Source organism: Pleurodeles waltl, chromosome 11 (genome assembly GCF_031143425.1).
Source record: "Pleurodeles waltl isolate 20211129_DDA chromosome 11, aPleWal1.hap1.20221129, whole genome shotgun sequence".
NCBI classification, from domain to species: Eukaryota; Metazoa; Chordata; class Amphibia; order Caudata; family Salamandridae; genus Pleurodeles; species Pleurodeles waltl.
In genome coordinates, this window is record NC_090450.1 from 416,686,125 (window position 1) to 416,711,325 (window position 25,201).

At 43.0% G+C, this 25,201-nt stretch overlaps 1 protein-coding gene across 1 annotated transcript in view; it reads right to left on the minus strand.

Annotated features, from left to right (window-relative positions):
* Positions 1 to 310: 310 nt before the first annotated feature.
* Positions 311 to 25,201, minus strand: part of LOC138265751 (coagulation factor X-like) — a 264,842-nt gene continuing 239,951 nt past the window's right edge. The window contains exons 8-9 of the mRNA XM_069213758.1: positions 7,306 to 7,423; positions 311 to 1,751 (exon numbers count right to left, since the gene is read on the minus strand). Coding sequence (XP_069069859.1) covers positions 1,177 to 1,751; positions 7,306 to 7,423 — 693 coding nt within the window. The 3' untranslated portion in view covers positions 311 to 1,176. The remainder of the gene's footprint in view (positions 1,752 to 7,305; positions 7,424 to 25,201) is intronic.

Genomic DNA, 25,201 nt, shown 5'->3' on the forward strand with positions numbered 1-25,201 from the left:
TCCTAAGCTCTGGAAGGCCCCAGTAAAAAAGTGAGTTTTGTACTGCTGTGCACCACTAAAGGCCTGGTGGTGGGTGACTGGAAGCATAAACATCTCACTGTTGTTAATACTTTCCGTTAGTTACTCATTGCCTTCCTTCACAAATAAACACCAGATCAAAAGGGTAAAATTAGTTAAGTTGGGAGTGCTAAAGTTTTCAACGGACAATCCATGCTATTGGATGAAAGCTTGTGGATTTTCCCAGTATCAGTCTCTGTATAAATCAAATTAGGAGAGTTCCACCTTCATTTCGAATTTTATTTTTGCTTCAAATGCAACACTATTTAGAGTATTCGTCTTCTTCAGGAAAAAGTTAATAGCACATATTTTATTATGTATTTGAATTTGTCCAATATTATACTTTATTGGTCTCTGTTTTCCTTTTTACAATGTATTGATTTTAATAAAATGTATGGTTTTGTTTTATTTATACAGCATTGATGAATGTATATATTCTTTTGTACAGTGCCCAGACACGGGTTTAGTTCATGCAAACTAAAAAAAGATTAGCAGATTAAAATGATTAGACCTTACACATTGACCGTACTTTTGCGAATCCCCAGCCCTTAAGTGTTTGATAAGCGAATATCACTAGGTTAGGACTGGAACTCTGAATGGACTAGAAAAGGCAGCTGATTAGGTGCTCTCTCATAACTTCACAAACTACTTAAACATCTGACACCATAAACGTCCTAATTTACAGAACACATGCTACCAGGCTCTTTAATTGTTGTTGGGGAGGTTGGGGACATGACATACAGTTCTGCTGCAGAGCAAGATGGAAGTACGTGTACAGAATTCTCTGGCTGAGGCTATCTAGGGGGTTATTCTTTGGTCTGGGCCTGAAGAGCAAGATAGTGAGATAGAAAGAGGACAAGTGGACAACAGTTACAGTTTGCTCCACACGATTAGTTGATGAAAAGCTTAGTGCACACGGTCTTTTGGCAATGACTAGCGAGGAGGGCGCTCGCCACTTTTTCAGCCACTGAACAGATGCTGTCGCATTTTTGCCCATTTCTTCCTGCCAGAACTTAAAGGGTCAGGGGGCAGTCTCAGGTTACAACCTCCTGGTACCAGTTGAATGAGCGAGATTGCATAAAAGACATATACCGAGTGTTGTGAATAGCATTCTTGTTCTCATAATCCCGTTGCTAGACCTTCTGTCTCATTTATCCCTTCAATGACCTCTTTTATCCATTGAATGTAGTCTGATACACGTGTGTAGACTCCATATTTGCCTTTCTCAGCACAGCCTTCGCCCCAGCTGATGACTCCCATGAGGTACCAAGTATTGCGGAAAGACATGACAAACGGCCCACCACTATCCCCTTTGCAGGAGTCCCGGGCCTCAACGCTGTAGCCAGCACAGAACATGCTACCAGTGATGACCTGCTGAGTGGACTGAATGCACGTCTTCTGACTCACCACAGGCAGACTGACCTTGAGGAGGAAGCGGCTGGAGGGCCCCATGTACCGGGTAGACCCCCAGCCGCTAACCATGCCTGTTTCTCCTTCCTGGAGCAGCATACGCGCCAGGCTAGGGTTGGGTAAGCAGATGGGAATGGCAAAGTCATTGAACTGCACCTCACTTCTTAGGTATATTAGGGCAATGTCATTGTCAAAGTACAGGCCGTTATAGTAAGGGTGTGTGTAGAACTTCAGCACAGCAATCTTCTGCTCATCCTGGTCGCGACGGAACTTGTCAAAGTCTCCTATGAGAATGAAAAGAAAGAAGAAGAAGTAACGTTGTAGGTAACACTAAATTTGTTTGTTTGATGAACTGCAAGTGGAGGGGAGGATAGAAGCAGGAAAATAAAACCATGCATAAAGTAGCATACAGACAGAGGATCAGACAGTTTTGATGTGAGCAGTGAGTGTAGAGGGGTAGAAACACGACAATAAGTACACAGTGAGAAAAAGAGGCTCCTCTTGGAAGTCAGCAGCCATTTATGAACTGACTTGCTTAGTACATAAAGGTATGTGCTCTCCATACCAAAAAGTCACATTACCAGAGCCACTAAGTCTGCATGTCATGAGGATCAAGATCCTTTTGAAGTTCTTGCAGCCTACTCCTCAAATCTCCAACCTTCAAGAATAAAGAACTCTCAAACAAGGTTTCTCACGGAGCACCGTTATGGTTTGTTGTTCATATCCTTTCCAACCATCTGAACCAGACCAGCCACGAAGTATGTAAGATCAAGCATTGGCAATGCTGATAGGTCTGGCTTTAAAAGAATGTTGAAAGCATGGGAATGGTTATGTATTTTTGTGGAAGCAAAAAACTGTAGAATAATAATGGTGTAGTATAAATGGTCAGGTGACAGTTGTACAACCCATAATGTGGAGGAGCTCAAAAGGTCTGACCTTGAAAAGGTTGTCAAGAACCCCACAGTAGTTGACATGGCCTCAATGCTTAATTTAAGAGAATGTTAATGGAAACATCTTCTACACACGGTACACAATGGCCTAAATGAATTGAGGAAATTAACGGACAAGAAGCCTCCTTCAAAGGTGGATAGACTTTTCTTATTGGTAATTGGTCTTATTGTTTGTTGCTACTTTGTTTTAGTTTTCCTTTTACCTTAAAATATTTCAGTGCCTGTTTCCCCTCTATCTTTTTTCTCTTGTGTGCTGCCAAGTAATGTATTGTGCATATAGGTCTCTAATCTGTCTTTAATATTGGGTGCCCTATAGATGTGCTATTCGGGTGTTAGAGCTACACGTGGCCCTTTCTTGGTCTAGTAGTATGCTAACCTAGTGCCGCTCACCTTGAAAGGATGTGTCCGCTCGCACGTCTGCATGCACGCATACATGTGGATGGGGCCAATTCTTTGTCTCTGAGCAACTCATCATTGCACTTGTATGAGGCTTACTTAGGCCCACATTTAAGAAGGGCCTAGAACCAACTTTGCCACAATAGCGTCATTTTTTTAATGCTGGCGATAGTGAGGCAAAAACGCCAAGCCATATTTACAAAGTGGTGCAATGTATGCATTGCTCCTCTTTGTAACCGCTTGTGCCACATTATGCCTGCAACAGGCATAATGTATGCAAGGGGGGGCCCTCAAAAATGTTGCAGTGGAATCTATGAGATTGCACTTCGCCACTTTTAACAGCATGTTAATGCCTGCACAGAGCAGGTGTTAAAAGGAAGCTCACCATTATTTTTAATGGGCCTCTATGTACTTTGCAGGATTAGCTCCAACATTGTTTACGCTAATTCTGCAAAGTACAACAATAGCCTTAAAAATGATGATGCTATTGTCCCTAACCTGCGCCATGGTGCGTCACATGTTAAATACGGCACACACTTAGTGGCATTAGTGGGACACAAGGGGCCCCAAGAAAAGTGCCGCTTCATGACATGAAGTGCCACTTTTCTTAAATCTGGGCCTTAGTTACTACTGCAGCAAAATTATGAGCATTACCATGCCTGTTGTTCGTTATAGCCAGTATTAGTAAGTTATTCCCTTCATGATTAGTTTTTTAAGTTGGGCGTAATTATTTAGATTTTGGGTGGAACAGATTAGCGCAACTCTTGGTGAGTCTAAATTTGTATGTATTTGCCTACTTCCCAGTTCATTCTAGGGTTGACAGGCTTTTTTTGAAAGCATCTTTCCTTTACTTATAGGTTTGACCTGACATACGCGCATTTGGCTTTTTGGTAAAATGACAATTCATTCATGGTTTCCTACATTACAGAATTGGTGTTCCTTCTCCATTTAATGTTTGCCTATATATTCTGACTGTTTGGAGGTTCAGAATTTATACCTTTTTAATTGTCTTTTCACTGATTTATTTTCAGTATCTGTCCCTGATTTCATTATGGCAATAAGTTCAAACCACATGGTCTAACATTGGTATCTTTTTGGTGAGTCCCTTTTTTTAGGACACTAACTGCGACTTTCTTATTTACACACACACACAAGACTGACTTATTTATTTCACATGCAGGGCATTCCTTCTTATTGCCCTGATGAAGATCCCCTATTGATGTACAGCTGACACAGTTTTCGTGTGGGTCAAAACGTCAACAAACTGATCATTTATGCTTGTAGCGAACAGGACTGAATCGGGATTAGGCAGCCTTCTAAAATCGAACGGACTTTACCCTAGTGTGTCCAGATCTATTGTTTTGATTTAGACTTTATAGATCACCTTTGCACTACACAAGCACTTTTGCAGTTTTCTTGGAGCACCTCAGCCGTACCTTTTGTTAGCGTGGCTGGGGCAATGTTTTTAAAAACTGTAATTTGCCTTTTCATTTCTCTGGGTGTGTTTGTTGAAGGGTCCCTTGAAAAAAGTTCTTCTTTTGAAAAAACATTTATTCTCATTCATATCAAGCGAATCCGTCAGAACCACTCTTTGTGATACAACCAACAGTTGTACTTCTGGCTCCCAACATGTAAGCGGAGCCAAAGCCCACTCCCGGTGGCTCTCACGTAACTGTCTGGCAATAGCTGCCCTGTCAAGCCAGACCATACAATGAGTTGGAGACCCTCCTATTTTAATGGAACTGACACGATTAATGTTTCCCATGACCCAACAAGTTCTTTCTATGGAGGTGCTCCCTGTTTGTCCCCTTACTTAACCCGGTTTATTACTGCTGTCATAACTCTCTTGCATGGACTTCCACTGGCAGTGTAATTTTGTTTAATTTCTTCCTCTGCTATCCGTCTTGTCTGATCATTTGTGCTTTGTACACTTCGTGCATTTGCTGCAACTATTTGCCACTTCTCACTCAAGGTAAAGTGCTTTGCTGTTAAATTCAGATCTGGTACGCGCTATGTGGAACTAGTACAAAAATCGGACACAAATGGGGGAGAGGTGCAAGGCAAGGGATTAATGAGTAGGAAGAGGCAAAGGCTTACAAAAATAGAGAATTTGAGAGGATGGAAAGGAGGAAGAAAATACATTTTTTGAAGAAAGAAGAAGCAGGACAGGAGACACGTAAGAGGAAGCAGGAAATCTACATGCGAGGTGGATGAAGTGGCAAAAAATGAAGTGTATTCAGAAGTGTAGAAAGAGGAGCAGGAAACTGAAAAGACCAGGAAAAGTGAGGAGGAGGTCAGCGAGCGAGAGAGAAGTAGGACGTAACATGCAGGATACATACATACAGGTGAACAGCTGGAGATGGAGAAGCAGAAATCTAGAAATGTATAGGGAATAAGAATCAGGACATCAGACATGCGGTGAGATGCGAGAGGTACAAACTGAGCATACAATAGGGGGAGAGTGTACATATGGCAGGGTGTCTATTGTGAAACCACTCGAGAAAGAAACTTAATAAAGGGGAAAAATCACCGACTTACTATAAACACCCCTTTGAAAACAGCTGTCATGAATTTGTGAATATCCAGTTTATTTGGCTGTCTTTCAGTTTTTTAAACTTAGGACATTAGTAGACATTTATGAATGATTAAGAGAGAGACAGTCTTCTCCAAGGCAGAATGGTCTACAACCAATATGTAGATGTTAGAGGTTAAACAAACGTATCCAGTGACAGAACTTCAGACAGGCAAAATGTCCTGTGCAAAACATACACTTGTGCAGGTTAAGGTCCTTTACAGATATACGAAGATTCCATAGGATAACAGTTCGAATTCGGTGCCTGAGCTGCTACAAAAAACAATCAGGACTTGGAACACTAGAAATTAATACATGACTTCTTGATGCAGGGTGCATTACCTACAATGTGAGTTCTCTGGTAAATATATTGTTTTGGTTACGAGCGTGGATGGAGTTTCATAAAGGGGCATGGCCTGAGTGTATATTCCTGATACCTGCCTTATGTGGCAGTGCTGTACATGGCATAACTATTGACGTCTCCAAACAACAAGGAGGTGGCGTGATAGACGGTGTAAGTAGGAGCTTGCTGTCATTGTGCACAGGATAAGATTGTGATTAGGGTATTCTTGGGGTATCATTTATGAGACAGTGCCTGAAGTACAAATATTCTAGACAGGCTGGTGGACCATGTGGGGTTAAGGTCCATATAGGCTGGGCAAGACCTAGTGGGTAGCCTAAGAAATGGTGCAGTCAAAAGTAGGTTTACCATGTGCCAATAGTGGATCTCCAACAATCCATGTGCATAGCTGTCAATAGTGCACCAGGAACAGTGGCACCGAGGCCCTGGGGACCTGATGAGCCCACAGAACCTCATATATGTCTGTTTTTTTGCCGCACCAAGAATCAGGGGCCCATTTTCTCTGCTTGCATTAGAGCCTATGGCACTCTGGCTCCACAACTACAACTATGTGGTTCCCTTCTACTCCAAAGCACAGAGTGGCCCAGATCTATGGAAGGATTGCTGTTATTTGGCCATCAACCCTGTTAGTTTGTCTAAGAACTGGGCATTAACCTCTACTGTATTCTGTAGGTATTGTCTCCAGATCTGCATAAAACTAAACACATGTTAGCCTGGGAAGCTTTGCATTCCTGTTCTGGTTGTTTCGGTACATTGGAAGGGGAGTAAAGCCACAGACTCTGCACTGTGGAGGACTCAGTGGTACTGACTTTTTACCCCCAAGGCTGGGGAATGTCCAGTAAGAAAATCACAAAGACCTGGTAGAGGGTAACATGGGTATTGTGATGCAACAAGAACTGACAGACTTTGTAAGTTGACTCTGTCACACTAAGTGGACCCCACGGAAGAAGAGGCTACTGGGACCCGTAATCCATGTGTTTGTCACATGATTCTTCATGTGTGACGTGCCCTGAGGCTGATTTCTGAACATCGAGGTGTGCCTCATCCCACATAAGGAATCCCATTATGCTCTTCAATGGGAGCACAGCTCACAAACATTTCTGCAGTTTCCTCCATTGACAGAAAGGGACACGCAATATGGTTCTGTGCTCATTTAGAGAGAAAGCCACACAGTGAAAACTGCACTCTCAAAGTCCAGATGAGGGCCCTGATAACATAAGGTTGTTAGAGAGCAGATGATGCTTTTAGGACTCCACAAATTGTCACCCACTGTTCAGACAACGTAAAGTAGATTTTCAACTTCTCTATGTCCAATAACTGGACATTGAATAGCTAAAAACACCCTAACTTTTGGGTTTTAAAATACTTGGGAGGGGCCCGAGGGTACATGTGCTACATTTTCATCAACAACTTCTCTTGGGACATCTGCTTTCGATGATATGATTTTCTGATGAAATGCAGGCATTGGGGGCATTGTGCATGTACAAGGAAAGCATAGATTCAATTATGTCATTCACATATAACCCAGTTTAGATTACTACTACTACTATTCCCCTTACCTATGGTGACATGATGTGGATTAACATCCTCAAAACAATGAGAAGCAGTGACTACCCAGCGACTACTGATCAGACTCCCACCACAGAAATCCTGTCCTTTAAAATTGCGGATTAGGACCTGTTGAGAAAATACAGCATATTAACAGAAGGTGGAAAAGGGGAAGTAGGGATTTGGTTGCATGAGCAAGAGATAACATGAGTTGAGTATAGCTGCTAGACTATGGAATGCTCTAAAACGAAATGGATCCCCAGGCACTCCATTAGAACTGTCAAAGCAAATTAATATACTTTTCAGGATGAAATACATCAAGCATGCTCTTCTAAGTGCTCAATTGCATGATACAAAATGTCTTTAACCAATACAATATGAAATCTCCAGTGAGAATTGCTAGTTAGAATCACACAGATGTATTTGAGCAACCGTTACTCTGCAACCACTTTTAGATTTCTGAGTAGGAACATTGAGAAGGTGGTAGTTGCTTGACTAAATAGACATGTGATGATCATAATCTCTTTAGCAAGGTTCAATCTGATTTCCATCTTGGCTCTATTCAGAGATGGCAAAGCTGCAGATATATGATTGCTGATATTTTCCAGATAATCTGTTCATTGATACTATTAGGTCTCTCAGCTGCTTGGTGCACCATTGAACCTTTACAATTCCAAATAAGTATTGGTTGCTGGGTCCTCGACTAGTTTGTCTTTTTTAAATTAGACATTGAGGCACATTGGCATTACTAGGACAAAGTGTTTTGTAAGAGAGATATAGAAAAGAGTACCAGAGTTATTGCAGTTACAAAATGGATCACATTTTGCATCAAGTTGCTCCCCTTCTGGTTGTAAGGTGGATGCACCAATATCCATGTATGCAAATTGCTGTTGCCTCCTTGTTATTGGCTGTTTACTCCCCTGATTATAATAGCCCTTTTGAAATGTTGGACATCTTTAAATACTGCACTAGCAGTCATTTACACAGAAAAAGTGGCACACTCCACAAGCATTGCATCCTATTCACTAAGGTAAATGTACACATAAGTAAATCTACACGTATGACTTTACTCTTACAGGTTTTGAGTAACTTTACTGCTTTTGGCTATTCACCATTTAGGTGTGAAGTTACTCAAAAGTGTAGACTCACATATCTCCACCCCTCAAAGAGGGGTTGGAGCCAAATTTGTGAGCATAAAGATACTGCAGCCAAAAAGGAGCAATGCTAAATCCAGGCCCACACATGGCGCACCACTGACACTGCTACACCCTTCCATAGGAAATAATAACGTGAGGAACTTAAAATACCTTTTTGTCATTTTATTACATATTAAGTAAACACAAACATTTTGCTGTAGGTGGGTTTTTCAAATGTATTTTTAAAAATTATTTTTCATTTGATTTAATATGTTTAAATGAATTAACTATGTAATTCAAAATTAAGTTATTAGCACAGTAGTATTTGTTTCATTTTAGACCACATGTAAAATAAGTATGGTACCATATAGGTAAAGAAGTGAGTGAGACTTTTATTTGCTTAGGAGACACAAAAGTGCTTGTTTCATTGAAATCACTAAAACTAGCAATAAGGAGACCTAGGAATAATTTGTCTACAGTGAAAAGAACAAAATGATTGCCCTTTTCAAAAGTGATAAAGGAAGAGAATTTCCATCCCTGGGGTCTGTTTAAGAAGCCAGCAGTTTTTCCTGTCTTTGATTTTTAGACCGAGGGATCAATGATCCCTACTCAAGGGTTTCTCGACTATTTAGAAAAATAAATAATATTAGCAGATCACAGTGCTTGTCAAGAGGCCACTGTAGTTTGCACCACCCATTGCCTCTGCCAGCACTGCAAATGACAGTACCAACACAACTACTAACCATTACATACCTACAAGTGTGACAATTTAGGCCCATGTTTATACTTTTTGTAGCGCCGTATTTGCGTAATTTTTTCACGCAAAAGTGGCGCAAACTTACAAAATGCAATTGTATTTTGTAAGTTTGCAGCGCTCTTGCGTCAAAAAATTAGGTAAATGTGGCACTAAAAAAGTATAAATATGGGCCTTAGGCTTTTATTATACATTAAACTTGACTAATGCCTGCCATCCAAGCTATTCTTATTTCTGTGGTCGGCAGGTATTTGTCATTTTTAATGCATACGGGTTTTTATAGAACTGTTGTGCTCATCGCAAAATTATACAAACAGCAACACCATATGATGTGCTGACATAGGTGCCAGTGTTGACAATTAAGTGCCGGGTCTGATCACTGAAACCACTAGCTCAAATTGGGGCATTGGCAGATCAATAAAGTATATACACATAAAAAAGTTAAATGTAAAACTGAAAATGTTAAAATACTCTGTAAGTTTGAAGAAACTTGAAATCACAGGCTAAAAACTAACTTAGTATCCTAAGCCTGATCTGTGGGAGCAGGTCAAGTACAGCAAACAGTAATATGAACGATTAGTGATCTCAATTGAAGATCTAGTATATAGCAACAAAACAAGAGGATACAATAGGAGCAAAAATGACCAAGTGATATGTTAGAATTAAGCATAAAACTTTTTCTTTTAAAAATAAAACTACCTTTTATAAAAAAAAAATACTCCAAACCCTCCCATTCAAATCTAAATTACGATTTTTGTATATTTATTTGCTTGTGAATTTAGAAAAATATTCAATAATTTGTGAATTTTCATCATGTATACTTATTTTTGTACTTTTATATATTTTTTAGGGTCAAATCATAGAAACTGCTTCCAGGGTCCACAACAATCATATGATTAAGAACTGCTGTTCTATTCAGCCCTGACTGTAACTTGTAACACTGACCATTTGTTATAATTTTTTGGTATTTCTTGTTAAGGACCTGATTATGAGTTTGGTGTTCCATGGACTACCATGGCAGTGGCGGAGGTCCAACCGCTGTCGGTTTGGCAGTCAGACCACCAAAATATGATGCATGCAGTTCCATAGACCAAAGGCTGCTGCAGTTCTGCCATCACAGCCAGGCAATGTACACCACTTTGGTGGCGGGATAGGCCAATGAAGGCATTGGAACCAGTGTTTCTGCTGGACAGATTATGATGTTGCGTTCTGCCGACATGACTGTGGTGGTTCAACCACCATGTCCCAACTGACGGAAATGGAGGCAGAAAAGGCAAGAAATCACCTGCAGGCATCACATGTCCTATGCTGCCAAGGAGGAAGATCATACACGTTTTGCCACTGCTGCTGCTCGTAGACGGACCACCAAATCCATGCTGTCATGGATGCAACCAATGGTAAGACCACATACTTACCCGTGTTCTGAAACTCGAACAACCAATCAACATGCCACAATCCAGCTGGTATGTGGGTTACGCTACCTGGACCAAGTACGCATTTTTTGTGTCCAGGGTCAAAGTTGTTCGCAACAAATTAACCATACACAGCCCCCTTTGGGCAGGTCACTGACACTGCATTGCCACACTCCACAAAAACACATGTCTGCTCATCCAAGTTTCAGGGACAGTGAAGTGTACAGAACATTGTGTCACACAACAGCAACACCACATCAACATCACACATAATTAAGCAGACACCCTCACATTGCTCACATGCCATGGCCTGTCATGACATTGAAGACACATATGTATGGATGTGTCATTAAATCCAAACACACCTTCCATGAAACATCCCTGTGATGGACCCACACATATCACTCACATTGCAACACAATGGATGGTCAGTGGGATTCACAATATTTTGTGAGACAAATATCCAAAGCTCACAATGTAAACAATACCTGCACAATAGGGATGGCGTCATCAGGGGAACTCCAGAAAGCATGCTGCCCTGGGACACATTTCACTTTGCACATGCCCCTAAAACACTGTTTGCACAGGAACTGGCCCTTAATGTATCTCGGGGACAACCAATAGTTGATCTAAGTGAGATGCCAATCTGCCAAATGTGTAAGTGCAAGTATGCAAATACAACAGCAACAGCATGGGTCACATATGTAGATGAAGTAGCTGCAAGGTACACACATAAAAATTGACACATTGTCAGTCAAATGTATAGGAAGATAGCACAATTGAACATCTTCCATGTGTGGACAAATAAAACTCTAGCTTGCACACATGAGACAAATGTACAATCAACATCAGGGGGACATATTTAACACAATACATGTTGACATTGGCCAAGCCAAGATGAAATACTTACCATGTCAAATAAAACACAATACAAGGACACCCCCAATTCAAATACCCTTGTTCTGGGTTACATAAGCACTGCCCACAAAGCCAGATCTTGACAACCACAGCAAATGGGTCACCAACCAGGGAGAAACACATACAACTTTAGGCATACAATACAAATTACTCAGGAACAACGAAAAGGTAGAAAAGTAATGTTAGGACAAATGTGTACCCAAAAAACAACACCTTGGGATTTTTAGAACCAAAGTGATGATGATCAAACACCATTGACCAGTCCATACCAAAGTCCATGCACAGTACTGTGCACCAGCTTGACTCTGGTCACTGACAGAGAACCTCCACAGGAAGGGGCATAAAGTGGGCATGGAGGCACCTCAGGGATCATTCTCTGGTGGGATGGGGTCAGATTTGGGATGGGTGGGTTCGGGAGGGGTGGACATCTTAGGAGTGGTGGTCTCCTCCTTTGGAGGGGTGGCCTTCTTCTGTGGGTGGGAGGGGTATGGTTGCTTGCAGGGGGGCAGGTGTGATAGGGAGGGCTTGGATGTGGAAGGGATGGGTTGGGATGTGGGTGGGGTTCTTTGGTTTTGGGAGGGGGTGGGGGATCACAGGGGTAAGGGCAAGGTCAAAAAGGAAACTTTCTTTGTGAAAACAGGTAGGGTCTTCAGAAGGGGTTAGGGGTTTGGAGGTTGAGTGAGTGCACGTCTTCCCTATGGGTGTTGATGCTGCTGATGTGTGCGTGTATGAGGAATGTTTGGGTTTGGGTGGTGTCTGTTGTGTGTGTGAGTGTGAATGTTTGTGTTTATTGGGGGTCTGTGAGGTGGACGTGCTTGGTAATGTGGGAATGGTGGCTGTGTTTGTGGGTGTTGGGGTGATGTTTGGGGCTATGGTGGATGCAGTGGCTGTGTTTGTGGGTGTTGGAGTGGTGTCTGGGGGTATGGTGGGAGTGTTAGCTGTGTCTATGGGTGTTGGGATAGTGCCTGTGAGTATGGTGTATGTGTTGTGTGGGTCTGTGGGTGCTGAAGTGGTGTCTGTGGGTATGTTGGGTGTGGTGGATGTGTCAGTGGGAGTTGGAGTGGTGTCTGTGGGTATGGCAGTTGTGGTGTGTGGGTTGGTGGGGGTGCTGTCTGTGGGTATGGTGGTTGTTGTGGTATGTGTGAGTGACTGTCGAGTGCTTGCATCCCAGTGTGTCTTGTGGTGCTTGTGTTTATGTATACTGTTTGTGTGTATTGAGGTGGGTGCATGCGGATTTGTCTGTGTGCTTGGGACAGGTAGGGGAATAAGGAAATTGGATGGGGATGAGGTAGGTGGTGGATTGTGGAGGATGGAGGGCTGACATCAGTGAGTAGGTCAGAGCCTGACAAGATCTCTGTAGTCCAGACATGGCATTATGAATGTCTTCCAGGTATGCAACCATCTGCTGGAGCTGGCTGCCCAGAATGGCAGTCTGACCCACAGAAATACTCCTCAGGAGGTCTATAGCTTCCTCATTCATACAGGGCAGCAGGGGAAGAGGTGCCTGGGGCGAAGGAGATGCCCAACCTCTTGGGTGAGCACGCACGGGTAACTGGGATTGGAGCAACAGGGAGGGTGGTGATGGAACTGGGGGTGGTGGACCAGGATGGAACAGGAGCAGGTCCTGATGGGTCCACCACCACTAGGGAGTGGGCACTGGAGGAATAAACGGAAGGCGATAATGTGGATCTTGTGCCCTCTGTGGCACTCCTCAACCCTCTGGGCCATTGGGTCCCTCCCTGTCTGTTGTCTTGTGACTGAAGGTACCCTGGCCAGCTGCTTCCCCACTTGGTTCTACTCTGTCTCTTCCGCTTGCCTGGGATGATGCTGAAATTACAAAGTCAAATAGGGTCTCTACATGTTCCTTATCACACTTGAACAACAGTTGTGATTAGCAGATATTATCATTACGTAGAGTGGCTCCCAGCCACAAGCTTTATCAAAGTGACTCCAACATTTGCAACACCATATGCATGCATGCTACATGAACTGTCGCCAGTTGCCCACAGCAAAATCACAATCACAGACAACTCCAATTGCATGGGTGAATTTGTGCAATCACAGTACCCATTGAACAAGTAGGAGACCTTATCACCTTCAACGGTTTGCCTTAAGTAGCATCCTATAGGTACCTGTTGTCACACAGTAGTAGGGCAATGCCAAGTTCAGTTCCACAGATCCCACACAAGGTCATGCATACAACTAGTCTTCATATACCCAATGCCACATCATGAAGAAATGATGGCCAAATAATCCAGCCATGTCTCATATCACTGTCTCTTTTTGTCATGCAAACACAGATTTCCTTGGATGAATGTGATTTCCACATTACTGCAAGTCACTCACCGATGCATGTCAACACTTAGGTAATGAGATGTCATCATTCAACATTTGCTAAGCACTTTGCTAAATGATTCTACATCAGTGGCATGGAAATTTACATTGTGGGTAAAAACTCTAGTCCTACCTGTCATGTCCTTCATTGCTACTGCAGTTGTACATGTTCGATTACATGGAATGATGGGTGAGGGTATGTGTGAGCCACCAATCGATGGTGACACAGTCTTGCCTGTGGCACCACATAAACTGTAGCCCCATCAGCTTATGTCCAATTCAAAACACATGTTGGCATGCACACCTATGTTAGAGAATCAGACATCCTTCCATGAAGACAGGTAGACCACGCATGAAACAACTGTGAAAATGATATGGCAAAAGTGAAAAGTACACATGCTAACATGTAGGCACAAGGAATGATGGCAACAGTGATGTCAACAAAATCATGTCACTGGACAATCACTACTTACCAAGAGAACGTATTGATCCGAGGCAGCACTCAAAGGGTAATGTATGCTTAGTCACATGTATGATGGCAAACTTCACATGACAGACCATAGTGAGGCTCCAGCATTCGTCACACACTGAAGACAAGTGGCCTGTGGGGGGAAGATTCCAATAGACCCACTTGAGCAGGCACAAGGATGAGTACAGTGATCTATTTCTCCATGTTGTTTGGGCTGACACACTGAAGACAAGTGGACTGTTGGGCACAAATGACCCTCACAACAACAAACAACATGGCCTGATTGATCACTGTACTCAGCCATGTTCTGGCCCTGAAGAGTTAATTGTTTGTGGATTATATTTGGTTGTGCCCTAGGTCACTGGGCCAATAGGCAAGGCACATCAGCATGTACCAACTACCATACCTACACAATCACTAATCTTGTGTGTCACACATGGCCCATCTCCAATCTTCTGGAGGAGATGGCAGACTCTATCACATTAACTTGGCAATGTAAAAGGCAGGAATATGCACAAGATTCACCACCTTGTGGCTGCTGTGCTCCCCTCAAACACCTATCAAGCGTGGGATAAGCCACAGCCAGCCAGAATGCAGGCCATTAGGGGGGCCAAGCTCTGAACTGCACCTGCCCATGTTGGGAGGACGGCCCCAGCTGGACCTCTGCAATCTTTCGGGCCCAGCGTCTCAGATCCTCCCATCTCTTCCGTCAGTGGGTGATCTGCCGGCTATGGACCCCCAGGGTCCGCACCTTCTGGGCCATGGCTCTCTAAATATCTTTCTTCTGATCTGTATGGATGCAATAGACAAATCAAAAGGTTACAAATCTATATTTTTGCCCAAATGGTTGTATCACACACAGTTCAGAAACACCAGGCACAACATGTTTGTAATTGTAAATACAACACAAGTGTAAAACACACATGCTGATAAGTACAGGGACATGACTACATACTTTTGGAGTCATCTGCAGACTAACCCACTACCCTGCTCATGCCCTGCACTGACTAAGCACGTGTACTGGCATCAGTTAGCCCAGGCTCGAGCAACATGCACTGTGATGTTAGCGTCAGTAAAACATAACACACCACTGTGGTCTTCTGGAGGGTAAACTCTTTGGGCCAGACCGGGCAGACACATGTACATCCAGCAACATTGACTCAATGCATAGAGTCCCTCCTGGCAACTACCATAGTACAGACTTCACCCTAACACTTAAGTGACAATGAAAGGGCTGCCATGGGTGGCACAGAAAATCTCTTCCCTCTGCATATGTGGACATGTGGGCTACCCAATGTTAACTCATACCACTTCAGGGTGAGTTTGTTAGGAATGTCGATGTAGCACAGAACACACGTTTTACCATATGTGGCAATCCTACAGAGATGCCATCCAACATACTAAGGTCAGTTTGGTCTGATAGGTTGCATGTAACCAAGGCTAATTAATGGGCCACATGTCACGCCCTCCCCAAATCAACCAACTATCTGCACTAGTGATTTGGCACTTGTGTAACACGCCTGTACTGGACAAATATAACTTATGTAAAGGTGACAGCAGAGCTGTGGGAGCAAAGGACCTGCGATAAGTCAATGACACATATTGCCAGTGAGGCAAAATGCACAAATGTACTAGGTCATGGAGTTACCTCAGTACACATCCCTGATATAGTCAATGGATTAAGGCCTTTAGACCAAGTCTTGCCACTGGAGACTCATTTTGGCCACATGCCAGGATCTGGTACAGGAGCTACAGGGAGTGGTCCTGGTGCCACAGTACCATAGGCACTATAACTCTACCCGAGCCTGGCCAATGTCCCTTACTGGGAGATACATATGACGGTCCCTGGTCCCTGCAGGCTGATCATACAGAACCTAAATGACACTCACATTTTCATCACTTCAATGCATGACAGTACATCATGTGCCCATCCTCTATGCGGGTTGTGTCTTGTGTGGTGTGATTTTCATATGGTTCTCATACAACAGTTTGCCAAGGCCAGATGTGGGCTGATTGCTCTGTGGCACCATACACATTCCTAACAAGATCCTCAAATGACTCTAGCAGTATACATACACAGCTCATGCTGTGATGCACATATGTCATTTGATATTTACAACTATCATATCCACAGATATATCATTGTATGGCTGTAAAGTATCCTTGCCTAGCTATATGAATGCAACATATGGAGGATCTAGGCATTATCACACATCACACAAAACAATGTTAATCTGAAATACATAGAGTACTTTTCTCCACTACCTGCACAATGTACATCCCATGTATGGCACACAAAATGTGACAACAGGCACATTATAGCTTATGAGGAAGAAAAAGATGTTGTTGAACAGAGTCAAATATACCTATGAGGTTCTTACCTTCTCCTCTGGTGAGCCGTAGAGCAGCCCATACAGGGGAAGTACCTCCTCCACTAGCCTGTCCAGCTCCTCAGGAGAGAAGGCAGGGGCACTTTTACCTGATTGGCCTGGCATTATTGCTCCCGGGGGTGGCACACAGCAGCTGAAGTGGTGGAGGTGTTGATGGCAGCAGTGTCAGGAGTCAAGTGAGTGAATTTGCAAAATAGGGCGTTCATCTATGCCACGTACACGGTCATCACCTCCGACGGCCACAGCCATTGACTTGTGACCATCACAGGCAACAGTGTTAGCCTATAGCTGGGTTCATCACATAGGGAACCACCCACCATGCGATCCACTTCCGCTGGTGGCGGTGGGTAGTTCCTAATCTCCAGTGAAGTAGGTCAGGCACCCGCCATTTTAGCGGTTGGAAATACAGTATTAGGCCCTTATAAATGTATCACAACACCAATATATGTGTCGGATCACCACAAATATTCTAAAGCAGCCTTGTTGTGTAGGTTCTACTAAACAATCACCAGTGTAGTGTGTTGCTGGGCACAGATGGCATATTACAGTGGTGCATTGTCCACCGTCGCTGACCGTATTTTTGGCAGTTGGTACATGCAGTTAAAATTTGAGGGGCATTTGAGGAGCAGATAGTTGCGTGTTGTCCAAATCCATGTTGTGGACACAGGTGTTGACAACTATGGGGGTCACATTTGACTCTTGTGTAGTTGACAGCTGTGATGTGTACTGGGTGTAATGTATTTCCAGTCAGAAATGCTTTGCCACATGATTTTGTTGATATATATCATGTGTGTTGGTGTGGACACAGTGACTAATGCTCCAAATTATGTTTTTTCACAAATAGATACCCTGGGAAAGGGAGTAAGTGACAACCTCCAGTGTACCATCCATTGCTAGACCTTCAAGCCATGGAAGAGCAGCACATCATCAAACAGTACCATCTGAATAGGCAAACAATTGTGGATTTATGTTGTCAGTTGGCACCAGATCTGATGCCTGAAAACACTAATCCCACATGCATACTACCCAGTGTTCAACTCTTGGCAGTTTTAAACTTCCTAGACACAGGGTTCTTCCAATATACAGTGGCCATATCTGGTGTTATGTCCCAACCTATGATCAACGTTGTGAAATGCTAAATTAAGATGACGGTAATGAAGAGGAAGGAGCTGACTTGCGGCAAGATCTCATTGCCAGCTTCTTTTTATGAGTGCAAGTAGTCATGAGATGTCATGACTTTGACTGTGCAATGAAATGTAGTTGTGGTAATGTGTGGAGCTAAATCTTGGAAATAGTTAGAGATGCTCAGGCAAAATTAGCCAAAATGTGTTTTATGATGTAGCTTTTGACACATCCACATTTTGATGATGTTGCTTTGTTTGTGTCCGATTTATTGTAATGTTCCTTGTTCTCCAGATGGTTGCAATGTGACTTGTGTAGGGTTTCATACTTATACTCCTAGTTTTGTTCTTTGTTCAGGTACCTTCACCATGACATCTTCATGTGGGGATTTCAGAGTTGTGACATTGGTAGATATGTGATACTGTTCGGACATACTAAGTGGGCATGGATTGTTCCTGGGAATGTAGGTCACGTACTTTGGGTGTCGAAGACCTGTGCCAAGATGGCCTGCACAGCGATAGAATGGAAATGAAGAAGACTCCATTGGACTTGTTTCTTGTCGTGTGATGGCCCTGATGCATCATGTGTGTTATCATTTGGTCAGAAAATATGTAGTTTCCCTTCACATTGGCTAAACACTCTTTTTGTATGAACGGTATGTAGCTGTTGATATGTTCCATCATGGTAGGCCAACGTGCCTATGGCAAATCACTGACATTTGCTTGAGTCATACCATCCAGATGCAGAAGCACTGGACTGTAATGACCCTGTGATCAGAAACTGTTGTACTGCCGTCTATCTGAGTCTTGCATTATATGATGCTGGATTACTTTTGTGTGGTACATCAACCACTTTAATGTTTACCTATTCTACAGGACAATGTCTGATAAATTCCTTCCTTCCATGGTCTGGAAGTCTCTACCTGTAAATTTGATCATGTACCCTGTATGATTAATTAATGTATCATTTGCTATGTTTCAGACATACTGATAGCCTATGCACTGAACAATGTAATAACATTTCTTCTTTGATGAGACATTTGTATGTATGTGTTTGTGTGGAATGGTTGTAATCCTGATTTGAACACTGTGTACATGGAACATATCCCGGCTTCCAGAAGTACCTTGGATCATCATTGTATGGTTCACATGGTCTGAAATATGTACATTGTAATAGTATTTATATAGCGCTTACTACCCCTGACGAGGCATCGAATCGCTTTTCGGAGAGTAGCACGCTACTCCGGAACCCAACAAGAATTAGTGATGGATTAGTATCGGGAAATATGAGTACAGTTTTAGTATTATTATGAGTTAATTTGAGCCGCAGATATGAGAGTTTGTTAGTTAGATTGACTGGAGTAGTGGAGGAGTGGAGGAGGAAAGAAATCCAGAAGTGTTAATTGAGAGTATATGGCTTGGGATGAGTAAAGAGGGATGGAGGAGGGAAGAATCTGTGGAAGGGTTAGGGAGATCATAGTAGCAGGATGAGGGCGAATTTAGTAGGGTTGTTTGGGAGGTCATGGTAGTAGAGTGAGGTTTGGTGAGTTAGATGTGGAAGCGGAGGGAAGAGCTTAGGCAGAGTTATTTAGGAGATGAAAGTAGTAGAATGGATTTGGGATGAGTCAGAGTGGGAATGGAGGATAGATTGATAGAGACATGACATATGATGATGGGTAGATAAGTGTGATAAGATGAGAGCAGGGATTCGTAGATATCTAGTACAGCAACCCACCCAGGAGCCACGCAATGACCCACGAACATGCCAAGCACAGAACAACACACACACACACACACACACATATATATATATATATATATATATATATACATACACGCACACACACAAACAGACACACACACACACACACATGAATACACACATATATGTACATACAATACATATTTAGAACCATGGGTAAATATACTTAGTTAAACAGGTTTAAAGAGTGTGGGTGTATTTTAATGTTATGACATAGTAGCGATACATATTTTCTAAAGAACTATACATAACTAGAAATATACACATAATCAGAAAAAAATATTTATCAACATAGGCATATGCAGTCTATAGTTGTTTGAATATGGTGGTTATGAAGGAAAGAGCCAACTCTTGAGTAGTTTTCTGAAGACAAGAAAGTTGTCTGTGGCTCTTATAGTGGGGGGTAATGAATTCCATAGTTTGGCTGCTTGAACGGAGAAGGATGTACCACCTATAGTCTTTTTCTTGTATGGTGGTGGTCTAAGGCAGGGTGCAAATCTTGAGCGGAGGTTTCTTTGTTGGATGTATTTGGTTATTTTGTTTCTGATAAAAAGCGGTCCTGTTCCATGTATAGCTTTGTGGGTGATACAAAGCAGCTTGAAAGTGCATCTTCTGGCAACGGGTAACTAGTATACTGCTCTCAAGGCAGGGGAGATGTGGGCTTGCGGCTTTCCATGTAATAGTAGCCTGGCTGCAGAGTTCTGAATACGTTGTAGTTTTTTCATAATAGATAGAGATGATCCATGGTAGAGGCCATTGGCATAATCCAGTTTGGACAGTACAAGCAAGATTGTAGCTTGCACCTTGTGTGGAAATCCGAGGTGGGGGAAGACGCCTCGTAGAGTCTTCAGGGTGATGAAGCTTGTTTGTGCTAATTTGTCCACTTGGGCATTCATAGTTAACTTGGAGTCCAAGGGGATTCCAAGATTTTTAACTTCCTTGGATAACTGAGGAGGTGGTCCGAGATCGTCAGGCCAGACGCATAGAAGGTCATAACTTTTCCAGTCACCACATATGAGTATTTCTGTTTTGGAGGTATTTAGTTTGAGATCGCTCCAGGTCATCCACTGATCAACGGCTCTGAGGCAACTGAAGATTTCTGAGTTTTCAATGTTTTTTGGGCATTCTAATTTAAGTAGTATTTGTGTGTCATCTGCATAGTTGTAGCATGTGAGATGAAAATCATTGATCAGTTCTGGTAATGATATCATGTAGATGTTGAAAAGCAAAGGTGAGATGATTGATCCTTGGGGGACCACTTGCTTTTGTGAGGTAGGGTTTGGACGAGAAGGGAGGCTGGTCAATGATATTAGATCTTTTTTGAAGATAGGAAGTAATCCAGTCGAGAGCAGTCCCTTGCATGCCGGCTTCGTGGAGTCTTTGAATTAGGGTGTCATGGTCAACCGTATCAAAGGCAGCAGAGAGGTCCAAGAGAATTAGTGCAGCAACTCCATTGCGGTCAACTGTGTTTTTCAGATCATCCCAGATTTCTATGCGTGCCAATTCAGTGCCTCTTCCTGGGCGGAATCCAGTTTGGAAGTCTGAAGGATAGAATTGTCTTCAATGAATTGTGACATCTGGGCGAATGCTGCTCTTTCTATCAGTTTGCCTAGGAAAGGTCCATTTGTGATTGGTCTGTAGTTGTTGGGGTCCTGCGGGTCTAGGTTTGTTTTCTTTAATAACGATCGTATGTATGCCTTTTTCGAGTCTACAGGAAAGGTTCCTGTAGTTAAAGAGTTGTTGATGATTCTTCTTACTGGTGTGGCAGCAGAAGTAGATAAAAGAATGCTCTTGAAGATTTGTGGTGGACAAGGGTCAGAAGGGCAACTGAAGGCCTGCTTGCTTTGACCAAATCCATAAATTCACCTTGGGATATTTGTTGGAAGGTCTGTAGAGGCTGAGTTGGTTTATTCTTAGAGGGTATTTTAGGCAAGGGGTTGGTGCTGATGGTTTTCTTCTGTTTTAAATAGGAGTCCAATGTGTCTGCCTTGGTTGTGTAGTGAGTTGCCAATTTGTTTGTGAAATCTTGAGGAGTGGGATGACTTAGTTCCATGCATGTAGGTTTTCGAAATTCATTGAGAATTTAAAAAAAAATCCCTGGTTGTAGATTTAGCAGTTTGAATTCTGTCTTAGTAGTACCTTTTTTTAGCTTTTTTGATTGATGATTTGTATATTCTGTTAAGTTTGTGTAGTTGCAGTTTGTCTTGACTGTTGTTTGTTTTGAGCCAGGTCTGCTGCAACTTTCTGATTTGTTGCTTTATCTTTTTAAGTTCTGTGTTTCTCCAAGGTGTTGTTTTTCTTTTGTCGTGTTTAGTTTTTCTGAGTGGTATTAGGATATTAAAAGCTTCCTGTAGCCACTCATAAAGTTTTGGAACAGAATTAATTGTATCTAGATCTGTGTTGGCTGTTAGTTGTGTTTCTAAGTCATCCAAATTGAGTTTGCTCCATGGTTGATAGGTGCATATATGTAAGTAGTTGTGGGGTGTGTTGATTTGTGAAGTTTTATGTCGGAAAGTTATCAAATGGTGGTCTGACCATGTGATTGGCGTGATGCTATGAACAGTAACTAGTTCAGGCTTAGCACAAATGACATCTAGGATGTGTCCAGCGATGTGTGTGGGATTGTGTACAATCTGATGTAGGCTCAATGCGACTAGGCCAGTGGTGACAGCTTTTGGATGGGTCGTATTGGTTTTGTCAAACCAAAAGGTTTAGATCCCCAAGAATGCAAAGGTTGGAGTATAGTGTAATAAGGTTTGAGCATGTATCTAGAAAAGCATCAGTGAATGTGGAGTATTTAGGTGGAGGTCTGTAAAGGAGGAGAAAGTTACAGGAGGAAGTTGGAGTAGGGTGGCATCTGGTAAGGAGGGCTTCACAACCTTGAATGGAAATGTTGTCTGTTTTACTGAGGTTTATAGCCTGTTTAAATATAATACCTAGTCCACCTCCTCTCTTGGCTATACGGTTTTGTGTGATGGTTTGATAGCCCGGAGGAAGGGCTTCGTGCAACACTGGGGCCATGTCATCTCCCAACCAAGATTCCGTTATGAATTGTAAGTCAGGTTGTGTGTCTGTGAGCAGGTTGTAGATGTGGTGCTTCTTTTTTGAGAGTGGTCAAGCATTTAGGAGCTGGCAGTTTAAAAAAGGTGTGCTAGTGATAGTGTTGTTTTGTTTAGGAGAAGGGTAAGTAGTATAATATGAGCTTGAAGCAGGAGTGTTGTTAGTTGTGATAACTGTGTGAGGATCACAATAGTCTTGCTTTTCAATATAGTGCATGGCTAAATGTCAAATTTAAGACAGCAGACAATGAGTTTGTGACAGGTGAATTTATTGCAATGCTACTACATACAAAAATATTTGTGACAGAAAGAAACAAGAATGTAAAGTGAAGGGGTCGGTCATGGTGAATGAAATCATTGTAGTAGATGCCACACTATTGGAAGTCCAAAGTCCAGAGTATTCCAGCTATTGGAAATGGAATGTGGTTCAGGATCAGTCCACATAGTGTATGTGTGACACACAAAGAAGGAAATTAATGAAGAGGTTTATTGCTGGCAGTTGTGGATGTCTTGCCATCAGCACCTCCTGGATTCTTTGCTGGATGTCCCCGCTTGCGAGTGGGGCATCAGCTGCTGCAGAGGCAGGGGTGTCTGTGGATGGTTTTGCCTCTGGCAGGGCCTCCCTTCCTGTGGCTGCCACAGATGTGCTTGGGCATGATGTAATTGGCACTCAGGGAGGGGTAGATAGAGGGGTGAAAGCCCTGCTCATGTGGCATTGATTTCCCTCAGCACCCCTGTTAGGGTGCCCATTTTTTCATTATGGGCATCCATTCTTTCTATCATGAACCTCTGCAGCTGCTTCATTTCGTGGAGTTCAGTCAACACCTGGCCCATCACACCTTTGGACTCCTGATAGATTCCCAAGACATGGGTGATGGTGTCCTGGCCGACAGCAGCCTAAGTGGCCTCACTCCGCTGGCCCACATCCCTCCCATGCACCCTACACCCATGAGCCAATGCCCTACGCACAGGGTGCCCTCCCCAACTGGATCCTGGACCCTCAGTGTCAAGAGTGTCGAGTTGCACTTCAAGATTGAGGACTGGGGGGTACAAGAGGCTGGAAACTGTGCTAGAGACACAGTTGGGGGGTGCTTTGTTGCCTGGAATATTGATGCAACAGGCCTGGGAGGTGACATTGTGGGCACAGTGAATTCGACATGGCACCTGGGAAGCTTGCCTAGACTATTTGATTCAAGCAGCTCATGAGTTGTGCAGATCAGTTGCACTTTGTATGATGAAATTAAAATGACATCTCACCAACAGTGAGGCCAACAGAGTGGAGAGGTAACATTTAGAGGCCTAGTTGAGTGAGATACAGGCAAACACAGAACTTTGTTGTATATGTAACTGCAGTCATCAGTTGTGCAATGCTTTGTCAATGTGTTTGCTGCCTCTACCAATCTGGTGATGCAGCATAAGGCCTTAGAAATACTTGGTGTACACACTTGGTAAGGTGTCATTCCTATCCTCAATAATTTAATCTTGGGATAGCAGGTAAAAATGGAGCTAGGTAGACAGACATGTCTCTGAGTTGAGCATGATCTGTATATTGCTCACTCACGGGTAAGTAAACTTCAATTGAGAATTAACAAACAAGGATGAATGGGCAAGTGAACACTGTGCTGGTGTTTGGAGTTCCTGAAACAGGGCCTCCTGGGAGTTGCAGTCAGGTCACTCCCTATTCTTCCCACCCTTGACAAATGGTATCCTCCCAGGTGAGTACACTTTAATTGAGAGCTAACAAACATGGGTATATGGGCAAGTGAACACTGGTTTGGTGGTTGGAGATACAGAAACAGGGCCTCATGTGAGTAGCACTCAGGTCAATCCCTCTACTTCACACACTAGACAAATATTGGGTATTACATATCTGTAGGCAGACTGCATTTAGGGTTGAGCATACATTTACATGTTGAAGCATACCTTGAGTCGTGGGCTTATTTTCTGAAATTGAAAGACTTACGGGCACCATTTTGACTTATGGCATGTGATAGACCTTGGCAGCTATGATGATGGGTTCAACAATACACATTGACAGTGTTACATCTCAGATAATCTGGACATTGAATGTTGGTGAAGGTCATGAACAACACAGTGTCAAAAGCTGAGTTGTGAGCATGCAGGACATTGCAGTTTAGCAACAGTTTTTGTGTTGCAACTTACCAGACTCCACTCCCCCAGGTAGTCCTATCAAGCCTTCAGGATGCAGGATGGCCAAGACCTTCACCTCCCAGGAAAGAGTATTAATGGGGCACTGGGAGGGCCACCGGCAGTCTTGATGGCCCCCATCTGTTGATTCACCTCTTCCTAATGTTCATCTTTGTGTGCAAGGTGGTGCCTACAGCATTCACTCTGTCAACGATCCCATGCCACATTTCCATTTTCCCAGTGAGACTTGGACTACAAAAAATTGTGGCTCTACTATTATGATTTCATCCACCATGACTCTCAACTCATCTTCAGAAAAACAGGGATTTTTGGGACATGACAAGGGTTAGAACTAAAGTGGATGACAGGACTTAATTAACAGAGGAAGTTGGATAGGGAGTGGA